Here is an 18,615-nt window from a genome sequence, read left to right as displayed (position 1 = left end):
GTTAATTATTCATATTTCCCATGAGCTGATTAGCTACAATATTATATATTCTAAGCAAATATATGCTTATATTTTATGTCATGTTAGGGTGGAGAATTTTACTGGCCAAATCAGTAACACTGTTGAATGTGACTAATTAAGAAAATAGTTACAGGAAATAACAAGTCAGGAAAAAGTCACCAGTCATCTGCCTAACTTTTTACTTGTCGCAGACAAGTTTTGCTTCTCAAAATGAACTGAACATCATATGGCTCAAGCAACGAGTCTTAAACTTGTTGACAATGTCACGGCCCCCACAGGATTATCGAACAGATATTCATCCATTTACTGCTATTACTGATCTCTATTGTTTGTGGGTTCGAATGTTCAAAATGTGAACATCTGAACACACAAGGGAGTGAGCAACAGGTGTGATTGCATGATTGAGAACAAAAGCTTATGACAGCAGAAGGTATTCATACCAGATTTAAGCAGTGATTTACGATACGTCCTGACCGAACCGTGTCTTTTTTTCTCACTAATTTAAAACTGAGCGTGACCGTGAGCAATTAGTTTTCTTTATGTGGAAATACATGGTTAGCTGCAAATCCCTCAATCAGGATGCTGAGGTGGTTAAGCTAAAAGGACACACAAGAATATTTGTCACACCTGTTCCGAATCTAATCAGCCATTTCCATAGAAATGCACAGTAAGAGTCTGTTTATGCTAGTAATGTGTTATCCATATAAAAGAATAGTAACACTTAAGATTAGGAAACACTACTGAATATTGCTTATTAGCATGCATATTACTAGCATATTGGGTGTTTCTTAGTACTTATAAAACACATTTAAATTATTTATTCTGCATATTCTATACCCCTTAACCCTAATAACCACTACAACAACTACCTTACTTACAATCAATAAGCAGTAATTAGGAGTTAATTGAGGGAAAACTCTTAGTTAATAGTGAATATGCATTCCCTAATTTAAAGTATTACTAAAAGACTAGCAGTTGTTCCTTGTCATTTAAAGTATCTAGTCTACATAACCAGTTAAACGGTAACTTTTGCCAAAAGTTCCTCATATAGGAGAAAAAGGAATTCCAGACTGCTTAAGAGTCAGTGAAGGAAATATCATTTCATCAGCCAACTACTGTTGATTTTTGAATTATTTGTTTGCTTGTTTGTTTGTTTAATTTGTTTAATATATAAATATATTTTAACATTTAGTCTATAATTTACTGGTGTTGCTGGTTGCAACTTATTGGTGGACATTCAAAGGACTATTAAAAGTCCATAGAGTGTTTGTAACTTAAAGATATTTCGAAGAATGTTTCAACTTATGTACCAAGTCCCCCCCCCCCTCATATTTTAAGCTCCACAGAAAAATACAGTCATACAGGATGTACAGTAATTGATAACAGAATTCTTATTTTAAGTCCAACCATCATTTTAACAATCTTTGTTTTGACATCTCACTAGAACAAGATGTTAATGACTAAGTTGAAAAGGTGAGGTTTGAAAATATTATATTTCTAACAAATAACGATAACCGTAACTTTGTCAAAAATACTTGTTTTCATAATGTAACTGATTTGCAATGTATACTAAATACTTTTGCTTCAACTTCAGTGAGTGGTATTCACTTGAGTTTACTCAACTCTTTCATTGTTTTAATTAAATACTTAACTGTTTTTTTTTCAACACATTTATTCTAAGACTAAATATCAGAGTAGTTTAATCAGATTTCATAGCATTATGAAAGAGATTTCATCCAGCAACAATAATCTTCTACAAATGGTAAAAGGGTGCTTTTCAGTAAAATCTGTCAGTGTAAATTTGTGTTGTGCTCTAACTACGCTGTTAAACCAAAGACTTTAACACAACAGAGTCAAAGAGAGATTAGTTATTAAGTAACAGTTGTTATTGGTGAATGAGGTTAGTGCATGCTTTCGGTTTTTATTCAGATAAGGTTTTTTATCAGTTCCCATAGTTCCTGTCAAATTCTTTAAGAAAACTTCCTATAAATGATTCAACTTGTGATATTGATACATAAAAATAAGAGAGGATATTTGGTCCAATGAAACTTTGAGGTTGTAAACCAGGGTGTGTGTTTGTGAGTATGTGAGGTGTAGTACTTAACTGTGTGTGTAAAAGAGGAAAAGTTAGTGAGAGTGTTATGTGTGTGTGTGTGTGTGTGTGTGTGTGTGTGTGTGTGTAATGAGCTGAAGATATACTGGGGAAGTGGGAGTATAACTTCAGTTCCCAAAGGCCCTGGCTGGAGTAAAGGTGTGGAGGTATCAACATTGCACATACCTGTCTTCAATACACAGGCCTGTATAGGTTCATAAAGAAAGTTAATCCGGACAGGTAAAGGAGAGGGAAGAAGGTAAGACATTTGCTTTCTCTCTGAAGTGTTACTGTTATCTGCCAATCAGCTTTAAAACATCAAATATTAATTGAAGATCTCGGGTAATAATTGATTCTCTTGATCTTGTACACTTGTAGACTTGAATGTGCATGTGAAGTGTAAACAAAGCTATGACAAATGAATGTGTCTGAAACAGGATTTGACTATTTAACTTTGGCATGCATGAAATGAACTTCACATATTTGTGGATCATCCTTGTACCTGTAGTGCATATTTGTTTTGCTTCTGGACAGATTGCAGATATGGGAATTCAGATGAAAGCTTTATTGCTGGGTGCTGCAATGGCAGCCGTAGCTTGTACAACCATCATCGCTTTGATTCTCTCTCTTGCCAATCATCAGACTTTGGATCGACCATACTCAACACAGGTGCAAAGATGTTCAACTGTCAGTTACAATGTGCTTTTGTATAGATTTTTAATAGATTAATGCGGTTCTGTGAGAGTTGTAAAAGTCAACACTATAAGAGATACCCATCAGAAAATTTCTTCTGCTTGCACTACATGTTGTTTATTAAAAACAGATCATCTGAACAGGTGTCAATATTTTCTTTATCGGATATTATAATAAATATATATTGGTGGTGTCGGATAACAATTGAAGGTGTGACACTGGTCATTCCTACAATTTGTTGTCTTTGAAACATTAAAAAAAGAAGTTATTTTTTATGTTAAACTTTTCAAAGATCACAGTTTGAGCTATGAAGGATTTACATTTTTTTTTATTCATGACCACTTTTGTAGAGGGCAATCACTGACAGGAAAGTGGAGGGTGAAAGAAGGGAAATGGGAACAGGACATTTAAACCTGTATCCGTGAACACATACACTAGTGTCACATTAGTGATAACATTTTGACTACACACGATATGTGTCTATTTGTTTCTAAAACATGTGTTCATTGTTAAGATATTCATGAATTGAATTTAGATGTTTTTAAGGACACACACTTAACTCCTATTTTTAATCATTTAAAATAAAAACCTTCTAAAACAAACTTCAAGCTGAAATGTTAATGTATCAGTATTTGTTGAAATTAACATGAACCTAAATTAATAAATTCTGTAACACTTTACAGTTAGGTTTCATTTGTTAACATTAGTTAATAAGATGAACTAACAATGAAAAATAGTTAATCTCAGTTAATGTGAATTTCAACATTGACTAATAAAATCAAAAGCTGGTCACACTTTAGTTTGGGAGTCAATTCTCACTATTAACTAACTAGTAACTATGACTTTTGCCTCAGTTTCCTGAGCAATTTGCCTCAGTTTCCTGAGCAAATTCCTAATTTGCTACTTATTAATAAATAGTAAGGTAGTTGTTAAGTTCAGGTTTGGGGTAGGAGTAAGGAATCCAAAATATGGTCATGCAGAATAAGGCGTTAATATGTGCTTTGTAAGTAATAAACAGCCAATATGCTAGTAATATGTGCAACTAGTTAATAGTGAGAAATTGGTCCCTAAATTAAAGTGTCAACCAAAAGTTGTATCTCTTAATATTAGTTAACTGACCAGAACAATAAACTTTTGTATTCTTATTAACTAATGTTTAAGATTAATAAATACTGTAACAAATATATTGTTCATTGTTAGTTAATATATTAACTAAGGTCAACTAATCTGACCTTATTTTAAAGCATATTTAAAGCATATTATTGCAAACATTTTTTTTTATTCATGACCACTTTTGTAGAGGGCAATCACTGACAGGAAAGTGGAGGGTGAAAGAAGGGAAATGGGAACAGGACATTTAAACCTGTATCCGTGAACACATACACTAGTGTCACATTAGTGATAACATTTTGACTACACACGATATGTGTCTATTTGTTTCTAAAACATGTGTTCATTGTTAAGATATTCATGAATTGAATTTAGATGTTTTTAAGGACACACACTTAACTCCTATTTTTAATCATTTAAAATAAAAACCTTCTAAAACAAACTTCAAGCTGAAATGTTAATGTATCAGTATTTGTTGAAATTAACATGAACCTAAATTAATAAATTCTGTAACACTTTACAGTTAGGTTTCATTTGTTAACATTAGTTAATAAGATGAACTAACAATGAAAAATAGTTAATCTCAGTTAATGTGAATTTCAACATTGACTAATAAAATCAAAAGCTGGTCACACTTTAGTTTGGGAGTCAATTCTCACTATTAACTAACTAGTAACTATGACTTTTGCCTCAGTAAATTCCTAATTGGCTACTTATTAATAAATAGTAAGGTAGTTGTTAAGTTCAGGTTTGGGGTAGGAGTAAGGAATCCAAAATATGGTCATGCAGAATAAGGCGTTAATATGTGCTTTGTAAGTAATAAACAGCCAATATGCTAGTAATATGTGCAACTAGTTAATAGTGAGAAATTGGTCCCTAAATTAAAGTGTCAACCAAAAGTTGTATCTCTTAATATTAGTTAACTGACCAGAACAATAAACTTTTGTATTCTTATTAACTAATGTTTAAGATTAATAAATACTGTAACAAATATATTGTTCATTGTTAGTTAATATATTAACTAAGGTCAACTAATCTGACCTTATTTTAAAGCATATTTAAAGCATATTATTGCAAAGTATTGTTTATTATTAGTTAATGATGTCTAATGCTTTAACTAATCTTAACAAAGTGAACCCTATTGTAAAGTGTTACCAAAATTCTCCTGCTTGACAGAGAAAGTGTTAACAGCAGTATGGACTGATGCCAGTATCTTGACTTCTATAGTAATCAGCTAACCTAGCTATTTGTTTTTAATGTTGGAGTTAATAGTTTAATATCAGAATGTTACTGAAAAGAAGAGCAAAAATAAACTTTTAAATATCAGTCTGCATATGTGACGGAGGCATCTTTAGTAAAACAGCTCCATATTTAACGAAGCACGTACAAAATACACTAACCGGAAGCATCGCAACCTGTTTTCCAGAATACAGAAGTTTGTTGCGTATAACCACGATTATGTATTTCACACATCATTTACACTGTCTGTCTCACAAAAACAAAACAATCCATGGTAAAAAAAAAAAACTTAAAACAACATGAAAAAAATATATTATTTCAGACCACAAGTATACCAAACAACCAAATAAATTCTATACAACTCCTCAACGCAAACTATTTTTATGAATCCTGTGGTATAACATGAATGTGATACTGTCAAATGTTTTCCCTCAGGATGTGTGTGTGTTTTTTTCTCGGGAAAGTAAGCACACCCAATAAATCAAGTTTTGTCTAAATTTATGAAACTCTTTGTCTGACTTCCTCAGTATGGGATTGTGTTTGATGCCGGCTCCACTCACACGGCACTTTTCCTGTACCAGTGGCTGGGGAACAAAGAGAATAACACTGGAATAGTCTCTCAGAAACAGAGCTGTGATGTGGATGGTGAGTACAGCGCTGGAAACCAACTCTCTGTTCCCTAACATTATAACACTTTGCGGTGATTAAATTATGCTTTATAAGGTGACAAAGCTGAATCTAATGCATTTAGTCGATATTACTTCATTCGCTTTAGGTTTTACAAGGAATAGAAGAAAAAAAAACAGTTTCAACAGGGCCATCACAAAAATTCACGTGGCCTAAATGGCTGAGATCCCGTCCCTATGAGAAGGCTATACAATGTGTACTTAAGTTTTAACTGTCAAAACATTTTAAATTTTTTTAGGTGATGGCATATCCAGCTATGTACAGAACCCTCTGGCAGCTGGAGAAAGTCTTAAGAAATGCTTGGATGTTGCCAAGGCAGCAATACCAGAAGGAGAGTGGAAAACTACACCTGTGTACCTTGGTGCCACTGCTGGCATGCGGCTTCTTAGGTGACTGTAGTGTCATATAAATGTGACCCTGGACGACAAAACCAGTCATAAGGGTCAATTTTACGAAATTGAGATTTATACATCCTCTGAAAGCTGAATAAATAAGCTTTCCACTGATGTATGGTTTGTTATGATATGACAATATTTGGCCGAGATACAACTATTTGATAATCTGGAATCTGACGGTGCAAAAAAATTAAAATATTGAGAAAATCACCTTTAAAGCTGTCCAAATGAAGTTCTTAGCAATGCATGTTACTAATCAAAAATAAAGTTTTTATATATTTACAGTAGGAAATTTACAAAATATCTTCATGGAACATGATCTTTACTTAATATCCTAATGATTTTTGGCATAAAAGAGTAAAAGAAAAATCGATAATTTTGACCCATACAATGTATTTTTGGCTATTTCTACAAATATACCCATGCGACTTAAGACTGGTTTTGTGGTCCAGGGTCACAAATGGAAAAATATTTGGAAAAATAATTATCATTGAACTGGATTACATTGATTTTTACATTGGTTTCACAGCTTACAGAACAAAAGTTTCGCAGACAGCATTCTCGCAGAAGTCACCAAAACAATCCAAAGTTATCAATTTGATTTTCGAGGGGCCAGAATACTCTCTGGCATGGAGGAGGGGGCTTATGGCTGGATCACCATCAACTATCTCTTGGAGAGTTTTATCAAGGTGAATAATGGATTTCCAACACTGATGAAATTAGGACTGAGTGGTTATTAATGCAGAGTTTTTCAAACTTAAGGGTCAGCCCATTTCTTTACAATGATACAATGAACATTTATAATTTCTCATTTCATATCGTCTGATTCTCTCATGTCATATTATCATTGGCTCATTTTATATTTAATGAATAAATATTTTATAATAAATATTAATATTTAATAAATAAATAAAACCAACAATGCAACATCAATCATTTTAAACTAAAGTTATTACATTGTTATCATGTCAGATATCTTTATTTGTAATTCTTCCTAAAGGCCATTGAACACATGTACAGTAATAATACTATTTTCATTCTTGCTTTTCATGTTATTTTGACAACACAGACTCAGTTAAGTAAATCAATCAACAGTAGAAATGACACTTAATCACTCTTAATCGCTTCTCTTTTGTTAGAACATCATGTACCTCAATACTCCTAACGTGTGTGTGTTTTTTTTTGCAGCACACATTTGAGGGCAATTGGATCCACCCAAAAGCAGGAAAGATCCTTGGAGCTCTTGATCTCGGTGGCTCATCAACACAGATCTCATTCACCCCAAAAGACACAGTGAATAAAACAGATTCAGCTTTTAATCTCCAGCTCTACGGGTACAAATATGAGTTGTACACACACAGCTACTTGTGCTTCGGCAAGGACCAGGCTTTGAGGAAACTTCAGGTCTACCTTCACAAGGTTGGTTTTTAATTCTATTCATTATCTCTATGTAGGTTTTTACCATACTAGTTTTAGCACAACACATTTACTGTATGTAGATTTGGAAAGAAAGTGTCTACCAATAAAATGATGGTCATAATTGAATGTCTGATATGGTGTCTGCTTCATCTAGACTGCTGGATCCTCACCTGTAATCAGTCACCCATGCTACCATGTCGGATATAACCTCAGTCTTACTTTGAATGACCCTTTAAAGCTGTCCAAATGAAGTTCTTAGCAATGCATGTTACTAATCAAAAATAAAGTTTTTATATGTTTACAGTAGGAAATTTACAAAATATCTTCATGGAACATGATCTTTACTTAATATCCTAATGATTTTTGGCATAAAAGAATAAAAGAAAAATCGATAATTTTGACCCATACAATGTATTTTTGGCTATTTCTACAAATATACCCATGCGACTTAAGACTGGTTTTGTGGTCCAGGGTCACAAATGGAAAAATATTTGGAAAAATAATTATCATTGAACTGGATTACATTGATTTTTACATTGGTTTCACAGCTTACAGAACAAAAGTTTCGCAGACAGCATTCTCGCAGAAGTCACCAAAACAATCCAAAGTTATCAATTTGATTTTCGAGGGGCCAGAATACTCTCTGGCATGGAGGAGGGGGCTTATGGCTGGATCACCATCAACTATCTCTTGGAGAGTTTTATCAAGGTGAATAATGGATTTCCAACACTGATGAAATTAGGACTGAGTGGTTATTAATGCAGAGTTTTTCAAACTTAAGGGTCAGCCCATTTCTTTACAATGATACAATGAACATTTATAATTTCTCATTTCATATCGTCTGATTCTCTCATGTCATATTATCATTGGCTCATTTTATATTTAATGAATAAATATTTTATAATAAATATTAATATTTAATAAATAAATAAAACCAACAATGCAACATCAATCATTTTAAACTAAAGTTATTACATTGTTATCATGTCAGATATCTTTATTTGTAATTCTTCCTAAAGGCCATTGAACACATGTACAGTAATAATACTATTTTCATTCTTGCTTTTCATGTTATTTTGACAACACAGACTCAGTTAAGTAAATCAATCAACAGTAGAAATGACACTTAATCACTCTTAATCGCTTCTCTTTTGTTAGAACATCATGTACCTCAATACTCCTAACGTGTGTGTGTTTTTTTTTGCAGCACACATTTGAGGGTAATTGGATCCACCCAAAAGCAGGAAAGATCCTTGGAGCTCTTGATCTCGGTGGCTCATCAACACAGATCTCATTCACCCCAAAAGACAGTGAATAAAACAGATTCAGCTTTTAATCTCCAGCTCTACGGGTACAAATATGAGTTGTACACACACAGCTACTTGTGCTTCGGCAAGGACCAGGCTTTGAGGAAACTTCAGGTCTACCTTCACAAGGTTGGTTTTTAATTCTATTCATTATCTCTATGTAGGTTTTTACCATACTAGTTTTAGCACAACACATTTACTGTATGTAGATTTGGAAAGAAAGTGTCTACCAATAAAATGATGGTCATAATTGAATGTCTGATATGGTGTCTGCTTCATCTAGACTGCTGGATCCTCACCTGTAATCAGTCACCCATGCTACCATGTCGGATATAACCTCAGTCTTACTTTGAATGACCTTTATAACTCCCCTTGTGTGGTCAAACCAAACAATTTCAACACCACGGCTACAGTCCTTTTCTCAGGAACGGGTGACTCATTCCTCTGTCTTTCTCTAATGGAGAACATTGTTAACCTGACCGATTGTGCATTTTCACCAGACTGTGGCTTCAGTGGTCAGCCTCCGGTCAATGGCGAATTCTTTGTGAGTGTTTCTGTCCTTATCAAATCATCTTCATTAATTACTAGTAGCATAATATTTAAGTTATATGTTTTAATGTTAGGAAGGAAATGAAAAAAATTATTGTGGGGAGATATACAGTTACACAAAATAAAACTTTTTTGTATGTATTTTACATGGGCTAATATGGAAAACACAAAAACACAAACATTGCAACAATATTTGATATATATATATATATATATATATATATAATGACTCTTAAGAGCTGGTACGTTTTGGTGAATCACAAAACACAACCAGTAAATTCTGATTCCCGAACGAATGACGAATGCTTATGAGTCGGTTCTTTTAATGAATATTAAAAAAAAAAAAAAAACAACCCACAGAGTTGTCACTCAGAATCCTTCACGCAGCTGAATCTATCAGAGCGGTTACTGTATCGACACATTCAGAAGTAGCCTACAAGTTACTATTTTAAGTGATATTTTTTTTTCCACAAAGACCTCACAAACAGTGAAATAATCTATGAATTTTGACATTATGATGACAAAATGAGATGACATATCCTTTGTTTTTCTAACATTCTATACCATTTCTAGCAAAATGTAGCTTTTTGTTATTTAAAGTAGTGTCTTGTTTTGAAGGCTGACTAGTACCTCAATGATTTAGTCTGTGCTAACTAATTCACAAAACAGAGATTTTTCATCATTCATAAACTCTAAATTGTAAGAGTATAGCTTTTTTTATTTGTTTGTATTCATTTTTACTTACATTCAGCACTTGCAGTTGGAATTAAAACACTTAACAGACATGTGAAATCCTTATTGTACTTTGTGCAAATTTATAAAATACAGAAATGACATTCTCCTTAAGCAACAAAATATAAGCAGCTTACTTTTTTTTACAAATTGTTTGTACATTACCCTCAAACGTTTGGGGTTGGTAAGATTTAATGTAAAGTCTGCTATACTCACCAATACTGCATTTAATTAAAACAGTAATATTGTGAAATATTATTACCTTTTTAGGGTTTATTTATTCTTCTGACAGGAAAGGTGATAATTTTTCAGGATACTTTGATAAACAGAAAATGTAAAAACAATTTTTTTTCCTGTATCAATATAGTCTTTACTGTCACTTTTGATCAATTTAATGCATAATTGCTGAATAACAGTATTCATTTCTACAAAAAATATCTAACTAACCCAAACTGTTGAATGGTCATGCATGTTGTGTGTGAGGGAGTGTGTTTTCAACAGCAACCAGATTTCTTCTGTGATGGTTCTCTTCTCAATGTTGTGTGTCTCTCCTTCTGTGATTTGCGCTGCATTAACAACCTAGTAGCAACAAGAAATTAGTCTTTAAGCATGGACAGAAAACACACATGTTGAACAAGTAATAATTGGTGTGATGGGTTTTGTTAGTTTTGAGTCTTACTCTGCAAGAGTTCTCATGGATTCTGACACATTCGCCCCAGTTGCAGCACTGCACTCCATGAAATTTATGTTATACTCCTAATGAAGGGAAAATACAACCAAACTTTTAGAAGAAATATACTCAGGCAAAACAATTGGACAGTACTTTTCGGGTCACAATGAACTCTTACTCTGGCCAGCTCTGCCCCTTCCTGAATCTGGACTGCACGCTTTACAGAATCATTCTTGTTTCCAAGCAACATCATGATGACATCATCGGGAGCCCCTTTCTTGTGTAACATTGTCATAATACAATTTAGGGAAGGGGACATTTCCATATATTTTGACTAAAATGTAAGGAACATGAAAACATTAGATACCTGAGCTCGAGATATCCAATCCCGTACAGAAATAAAACTATTTGAACATGTGATTTCATACATGAGCAGAAGCCCATCAGCCTTGTGGAACACTTGTGTGGTGAGGCTATGAAACCTTATAAAGATTTTTTGGGTTAAATTACACACCAACAACTTTTTTCATCATGTGTTAATTTGTTCCTATGTCTTACCTCTCTTGACCTGCTGTGTCCCATATCTGCAGTTTAACAGTTCTGTCAGGCAGAGCAACAGTCTGTATACAGGTGTCAACACCTGGGTGCAAAGCATAAAATATATAACATTTTAACATAATATAAGTTATTCTCCTTTATACTGTATATTTATACATTTGGAACTGATCGTTATCTGATCAGTCTGTTGCTGCATTTTTTCTTCTTAGAAATCATTTATTTCTATAGTGTACCATGACACCTTATTCACTACCATTGTAAATTTAAGGTCAGTAAGATGTTTTAAAGATATTAGCACCTTTATTCAGAAAGGATGCATTAAATTGACCAAAAGTGACAGTAAATACATTAATAAAGTTACAAAAATCCTGAAAAAATTTATCCAGAAAAATATTAATAAGCACAACTGTTTTCAACATTGATAATAATAAGGAATGTTTATTAAGAATCAAATCAGCATATTAGAATGATTTCTGAAGGATCACGTGACACTGAAGACTGGAGTAATGACTTCACAGGAATAAATTCAATTTTAAAATATATTAAAATAGAAAAGTATTTGAAATTCTAATAATATTTTACAATAGTACTGTTTTTACTATATTTTTGATCAAATAAACTGTATGAGCATAACAGACTTTTTTTCAAAAACATTTTAAAAATCTTGCTGACTCTTTTTGAATGGAAGTGTGAATAATTGCTTCAGTAAACAAGAATGCCTGCTCTCCAACGCAACACTCACCAATAGTGGAGCGGTAATCCTCAGTGAACTGCCCTTCATGAAAGCGTCTGATGAAGGAAGTTTTCCCCACACAGCTGTTTCCCACCATGACAACGTTAAACTGAACTACTTCAGCATCTGAAACTATATGACAGAGTTTGTGTTTGGATGAGTATTAGATATTAAACTTTAAGAAATAATTGCATGACAATGTTTTATCACTTTACTCACTCCTGTTCTTGAGATTTACAGTCTGCTTAGCTCCAGTGCTTCTATCATGTTTCATGATTTGGTCCAAAGAAACGAGACCAGCACCAGTGCCTTTTGGAGTAGCTTCTTCACTTCTGGAGCAGGAAAAACAAACAAGTAAATTAATTTCTTATAACAGATAAAGAACTCTTATATTGCTCTGTTTCATACTTGGCTTCCATGTTCCTCTGCTCCGAGACTGGATGGGTAATTGGTTGATTCTCTGGTTGTAAGGTGAGGCATGGATCACAAACCTTAACAATACAGACATTTGTTAGTGTTTTAAAGCAAGCATCATTATAGGCTGAAGTACAAAATATAAGGACATTTTCTAAACAAAGAGATATATACCTCTAAGTCATCACTGCGTAGCTTGTCCTCAACCTCAGAGCTGTCTGGTTTATGATCTCCATCTTCTAATTCATTCCCAAAATCAGAAGCGGCCAGACTACCAAGGCCTTGTTTGCCCTTAGCGCGTCTGGACCCAAACTTCCTTTTAGTTGATGGAGACGTCCTTTCTTGGCTAACAGGGTTAGTGCTCTCTTCTAGCTGACTGCTAATTGTGTGTGCACTAGAGACATCAAGATACTCTTTATTCAGTTTGTTTTCAGTGATATTATGCACTATAGACACCTCAACTCTTTCAAGATCCTTGTTTTCTTGCTTATTCGTCTTTAAATTCTCATCTTTCTCCCCATCCTCTTTGTCTTCATCCTCCCTTTCTGCTTTGAGCTGCTCTCTGGGATTCTTGCGAGTTGAACCCATTTTTCTTCTTCGTCTTCCTGGTGAGTTGGGTTCACTGTGAGCCAATGGTGTCGGCTGGAGAGATTTGATTTCGGAGTTTTCTGACATATTAAGATCAGAAGCATTCGCTAAGTCTTCAGGGTTAGGCTCTTTGACGATTGATTCCCGATCATTACTCATTGAACTTTGAGACGTCTTATTTAATGCTCTTTCTATCTCACAGAGAAGTGAATCCTCTGACTGATTAGAGTAATCATGAGTTGTTTGTTCCCCTAAGATCATTTCAGAGTCCTGAGACATCTGCAGATTTGTGTCTGTAGTTTCTGTTTTTTCATATCCATCTCTTTTTCCTTGTATTCTTCCTTCTCTGAGATTTTTCCGAGTGGAGCCCATCTTTCTTCTCTTCTCAGTGGTAACAGTCTCTGACTGTGGATGTTTGGTAACATCAGCATTTACTAACTGATTATCACATATTTTAAGGGTATTTTCAGGTGTTTCAGGCACTGTTGGTCCACTGGGTTCAGAATTGTTCTGATGATCATTTTCACCTTTTAAATCAGTTGCACTACTTAACATTTCTGATTCAAGATCTGTGGTACTGACTGAAGACACTTCCTTGGACTGACTGATGCTTGATGCTAAAGGCATATCATCCCAATCATCTTCTGCTTTCTTAGTTTCTCTATCCTCTGCCACACCAAGTCCATCTTCATTATTGGCCATATTTTCCCCATGCATTACTCTAGGATATCTCCGGGTTGAGCCCATCTTTCGCCTCTTTTCTTGGGTGGAACTGATTTCATAAACAACATCATCCTGAGTGTTTTTTAGTTCTTGTGTGGGAAAAGACTGGCCTGTGTTTTCAGTTTGTTCAGGCTCTGATCCTACATAAACATGCTGATCAAGGTAATCTACAGTCACGGTTTGATCAACATCTTCATGACTAACTGTCAAGATAAATTTGTCCTTTGTCCCGTCATAGAGATTGATTGCCTTATTCTCACTATTACTGTAATTTCCAGTACTTTCCATCCCCTTTTCCTCACTCACCTCAGATAGGTCATGGATAGTTGGAGAAACTTCCTTCACTCCATTTTCTGATTCAGAGAACATTTTTGAAGAAGCCACTGGATAAGAAAGTTCAATGGGGAAGTTTTGTTCAACCTCTTCATCAAATTTACATTCAGTTTTTCTTGCACTGGTTGCTAAATGTGGTTCTGTATCCTCTTCCTGTGTCATTTCTTCGCTATCTCCATCCATCTTTTTGGATTCTACTTCTTTTCCCTGCCCTTTGTTCCCTCTGAGCGTCTTACGTGTTGACCCCATTTTTCGTTTTTGAACAACTGGATTCAAGCTTGATTGATCTTCTCTAAGAGACGCTTTAGGAATGACACTTTGTTTAGGACCTAAGTATGTGTCAGCATCTCCCAATGGAAGGTCTGAAATCATCTCAGGTGCTAAATGTGGTTCTGTATCCTCTTCCTGTGTCATTTCTTCGCTATCTCCATCCATCTTTTTGGATTCTACTTCTTTTCCCTGCCCTTTGTTCCCTCTGAGCGTCTTACGTGTTGACCCCATTTTTCGTTTTTGAACAACTGGATTCAAGCTTGATTGATCTTCTCTAAGAGACTCTTTAGGAATGACACTTTGTTTAGGACCTAAGTATGTGTCAGCATCTCCCAATGGAAGGTCTGAAATCATCTCAGCAGCAACATTTGAAGAACATTCAGATTCTATCAATAGTTCTGGATTTGTGGTAGAATTTGGATAATTTTGTTCTGAGATTTCTGTCGGCACATCTGATTTACTACAAATATCCTGAATCTCATGGCCTTCTTTATCAGCAGATGAACTAAACAGTTGCTTGTGTACAGGAGATCCTGCAATGGCTTCTTCAATAGTTAAATTCTCCTCTGACTTTGTGGTCCCATCATCATTTGTTGTATTTTCAGCTTCTCCCTCTTTCTCTTCTTCAACCTCCTCGTCATTCACCATTCTCTTCCCTCTCTTCCGAGTTGACCCCATTTTTCTCTTCTGCAAAAACCTTTTGGAGACTGGATGCATTTCAACCATCTCTGTCGGGGGAACATCCTCAGATGACACATGAATTTGTGTTTCCTCTATAAGCAGGGCATCAGACAAGACCAGATCAGAATGACTCTTACAGGCAAATCTGTCTCTAACAAAATCTGCAGTTCTTTCTGGGACATCTAATAAATATGAGCCAGTATCATCCTGTGATGGACCAGTTTGTGTTTGAGATACATCTGGTCTCTGCTCTAGTTCCAAATCATCACATAGCTCCTGCACTGACATGTCCACTGTCTTTGTGGTCTTTCTCTCCTCATCTTCATTATCTCTTATATTCATAATTTCTTGTGTCACATTGTGATCAACCACGTTATCCTGGTTTTGAATTTCTAAGCGTGGTTCTGTGTCTTCCACTTCTAACAATACTTCAATATCTCCAGTCTTTTCCTCGGATTCGACTCTCACTTTTCTTTGTCCTTTGTTCCCTCTGAGAGGTCTACGAGTTGAGCCCATTTTTCGCTTCTGAACATTAAGACTCAATTTTGTGTGTACCTCCTCTCCGTGAGGAACTTCTGGAATGATGTTGGCGTTACTTTGTTTGGGAATTGTGTCCATTTTTCCTTCATTCTCAGCAATTTCAGATATCAATGTTTCTGGTTTTGCATCAGTGGAAATGTCATTTTGAAGCAAATCTGACTTAATAGTCATATTACTCTCCACTGTAACTGTATCTCCAATAAACTCAATTTCTTTGACACTAGCTTCACATGTGATCTCTTCTGTTCCTTCTCCTTCAAATGTGGCTGAATTAAGAGTTGTGATTTCTTTTTGAACTGAGTGTGGTTCTGTGTCTCTCCCTACTAGTGCTCTTTCAACATCTTTATAATCTTCTTGGGACTCTGCATGAAATATTGTGAGGGTTTGTGATTCTGAAATGTCACTCACTGCAGTATATCTAGGTTCATCTAGACTGGGTTCATCCTCCAAACTAATTGTTTCTTTCTCTACATTGATCATACCTTCACTGTCAGGTGTCTCATTTTCATCATGATGTTCTTTTTCTTTTCTTTGTCCATTTTTCCCTCTGAGAGGTCTACGAGTTGAGCCCATTTTTCTCTTGTGAATAACTGTGAATTCTGAGTGTGCCTCCTCTCTCTGAGTATCTTCAGGAATGATGGTGGTGTCACTTTGCTTGGGAATTGCATCTGTATCTTCCTGAACTTCACACTCAGCATTGTCAGATACTTTTAATGCTTCCTGTTTTGCATCAGAGGAAGTGTCATTTTGAATCAAATCTGACTCAGTAGTCATATTACTTTCCACTGTAACTGTATCTCCAATAAACTCAACTTCTTTGATCAAAACACTAGCTTCACAGATGTTCTCTTCTGTTGCTTCTTCTTCAAATGCAATTGAGTCAAATGTTTTGTTTTCTAAGTGTTGTTCTGTGTCTCCCTCTGCTGGCACTATTTCAACATCTCCAGTATTTTCCTGGGACCCTGCATGAGTTTTTGGGAGGGTTTGTGATTCTGAAATGTCACAGACACTCACTGCAGTATATCTAGATTCATAGTCCAAACTGAAGATCTCTTTCTCATCATGTTCTTGTCTTTGTCCTTTATTTCCTTTGAGAGGTCTACGAGTTGAGCCCATTTTTCTCTTATGAATAACTGGACTTGATTTTGAGTGTGCCTCTTCTCTGTGAGAATCTTTAGGAATGATGCTGATGTCACTTTGTTTAAGAATTGTGTCTGTTTCTCCTGAAACTTCTTTCTCAGCATTTTCAGATATTTCCAATGCTTCGATGTGTGCATCAGGAGAAGTTTGAAGAAAATCTGACTCCGTAGTCATATTACTCTTCCCTGTACCTGTATGTCCAATAACTTCAACTTCTCTGACTAATGCCACACTTACATCATTGATGTTCTCTTCTATTCCTTCAGCTTCACTAGTTGTTGAGTCAAATATTTTGTTCTGTGATTCAATTTTTAATTGCAAGTCTTTGTCTTCCTCTGCTGCCACTTTTTCGGCATCTCCAGCATTTTCCTGGGACTCTTCATTCAGTTTCATGAGGGTTTGCGATTCTGTGACATGACAGATACTTATTGCAGTGGATTTCTCAGAAACTAAATCTGAACTACATGATGACTGCAGGAGAGCAGATTCAGACCCTTCAACAGGACCAACATCATTCTTCTCACATAATTCCATCTCCTGTTCTTTAGCTCCATCTTTTGTGGTTCTTAGTGGAGATGCATTTGTACTGGATTCATCCTCCACACTGAATGTTTCTTTCTCTACATTGATCATACCTTCACATTCAAGTGTCTCATTTTCATCATGATGTTCTATTTCTTTTCTTTGTCCTTTATTTCCTTTGAGAGGTCTACGAGTTGAGCCCATTTTCCTCTTATGAATAACTGGACATGATTTTGAGTGTGCCTCCTCTCCATGAGAATCTTCAGGAATGATGTTGATGTCACTTTGCTTGAGAATTGTTTCTGTTTCTCCTGAAACTTCGTTCGCAGAATTTTGAGATACTTTCAATGCATCAGGAGAACTTTGAAGAAAGACTGACTCAGAAGTCATATTACTCTCCACTGTAACTGTATCACCAAAAATAATTTCAACTTCTCTCACTAAAACACTAGCATCATGTATGTTCTTTTCTGTTCCTTCTGCTTCACTGGTTGAGTCAGATGTTTTGATCTGTGCTTTAATTTCTAAATGTAGGTCTGTTTCTCCTCCTACTGCCACTCTTTCAGCATCTCCAGCATTTTCCTGGGACTCTTCATTCAGTTTCATGAGGGTTTGTGATTCTGTGATGTGACAGATACTTATTGCAATGGATTCCTCGGATGTTAAGTCTGAACTACATGATGACTGCAGGTCTGCGGATTTAGACCCTTTAACAGGACCAACATCATTCTTCTCGCACATTTCCATCTCCTGTTCTTTAGCTCCATCTTTTAAACTTTGTAATGTAGATTCGTCTAGACTAGGTTCATCCTCTAAACTAATTGTTTCTTTCTCTACCTTGAATATACCTTCACTGTCAGGTGTCTCGTTTTCATCATGATGTTCTTTTTCTTTTCTTTGTCCATTTTTCCCTCTGAGAGGTCTACGAGTTGAGCCCATTTTTCTCTTGTGAATAACTGTGAATTCTGAGTGTGCCTCCTCTCTCTGAGTATCTTCAGGAATGATGGTGGTGTCACTTTGCTTGGGAATTGCGTCTGTATCTTCCTGAACTTCACACTCAGCATTGTCAGATACTTTTAATGCTTCCTGTTTTGCATCAGAGGAAGTGTCATTTTGAATCAAATCTGACTCAGTAGTCATATTCCTCTTCACTATAACTGTATCTCCAATAAACTCAACTTCTTTGATTAAAACACTAG

At 35.3% G+C, this 18,615-nt stretch overlaps 3 protein-coding genes across 3 annotated transcripts in view; 2 read left to right on the top strand and 1 right to left on the bottom strand.

The window, feature by feature from the left end:
- The first annotated feature begins 2,281 nt into the window (after positions 1-2,281).
- Positions 2,282-7,906, top strand: LOC107567076 (ectonucleoside triphosphate diphosphohydrolase 8-like). Its single transcript, XM_016252668.1, has 7 exons — positions 2,282-2,372; positions 2,648-2,782; positions 5,683-5,800; positions 6,081-6,231; positions 6,767-6,926; positions 7,426-7,656; positions 7,811-7,906. The coding sequence occupies exons 2-7, from the start codon at positions 2,657-2,659 to the stop codon at positions 7,904-7,906; spliced, it is 882 nt and encodes a 293-aa protein (XP_016108154.1). The 5' UTR covers positions 2,282-2,372; positions 2,648-2,656.
- Positions 7,907-8,304: 398 nt separating this feature from the next.
- On the top strand, positions 8,305-10,008 carry LOC107567074 (ectonucleoside triphosphate diphosphohydrolase 8-like). The gene is made up of 4 exons (XM_016252667.1): positions 8,305-8,364; positions 8,964-9,092; positions 9,247-9,507; positions 9,988-10,008. The coding sequence occupies exons 1-4, from the start codon at positions 8,305-8,307 to the stop codon at positions 10,006-10,008; spliced, it is 471 nt and encodes a 156-aa protein (XP_016108153.1).
- Positions 10,009-10,627: 619 nt separating this feature from the next.
- Positions 10,628-18,615, bottom strand: part of rab44 (RAB44, member RAS oncogene family) — a 13,266-nt gene continuing 5,278 nt past the window's right edge. Inside the window, exons 2-10 of the mRNA XM_016252666.1 lie at positions 12,794-18,559; positions 12,614-12,696; positions 12,425-12,537; positions 12,215-12,337; positions 11,473-11,554; positions 11,282-11,396; positions 11,093-11,191; positions 10,924-11,000; positions 10,628-10,823 (exon numbers count right to left, since the gene is read on the bottom strand). Of these exons, the coding sequence (XP_016108152.1) occupies positions 10,739-10,823; positions 10,924-11,000; positions 11,093-11,191; positions 11,282-11,396; positions 11,473-11,554; positions 12,215-12,337; positions 12,425-12,537; positions 12,614-12,696; positions 12,794-18,559 (6,543 nt within the window). The 3' untranslated portion in view covers positions 10,628-10,738. The remainder of the gene's footprint in view (positions 10,824-10,923; positions 11,001-11,092; positions 11,192-11,281; positions 11,397-11,472; positions 11,555-12,214; positions 12,338-12,424; positions 12,538-12,613; positions 12,697-12,793; positions 18,560-18,615) is intronic.

The sequence above is a fragment of the Sinocyclocheilus grahami genome, unplaced genomic scaffold (genome assembly GCF_001515645.1).
Source record: "Sinocyclocheilus grahami isolate Dianchi unplaced genomic scaffold, SAMN03320097.WGS_v1.1 scaffold1127.1, whole genome shotgun sequence".
Taxonomy (NCBI): Eukaryota; Metazoa; Chordata; class Actinopteri; order Cypriniformes; family Cyprinidae; genus Sinocyclocheilus; species Sinocyclocheilus grahami.
This window is presented reverse-complemented; position numbering and strand designations above follow the sequence as displayed.

Coding starts and splice junctions, on each gene's coding strand:
- LOC107567074 (XM_016252667.1), top strand. CDS start 8,305: ATGGAGGAGGGGGCTTATGGCTGGATCACCATCAACTATCTCTTGGAG. Junction 9,093..9,246: donor TTCAGGTCTACCTTCACAAG/GTTGGTTTTTAA, acceptor TGCTTCATCTAG/ACTGCTGGATCCTCACCTGT. Junction 9,508..9,987: donor CGGTCAATGGCGAATTCTTT/GTGAGTGTTTCT, acceptor TTTTCCACAAAG/ACCTCACAAACAGTGAAATA.
- LOC107567076 (XM_016252668.1), top strand. CDS start 2,657: ATGGGAATTCAGATGAAAGCTTTATTGCTGGGTGCTGCAATGGCAGCC. Junction 2,783..5,682: donor ATCGACCATACTCAACACAG/GTGCAAAGATGT, acceptor TGACTTCCTCAG/TATGGGATTGTGTTTGATGC. Junction 5,801..6,080: donor ACAGAGCTGTGATGTGGATG/GTGAGTACAGCG, acceptor AAATTTTTTTAG/GTGATGGCATATCCAGCTAT.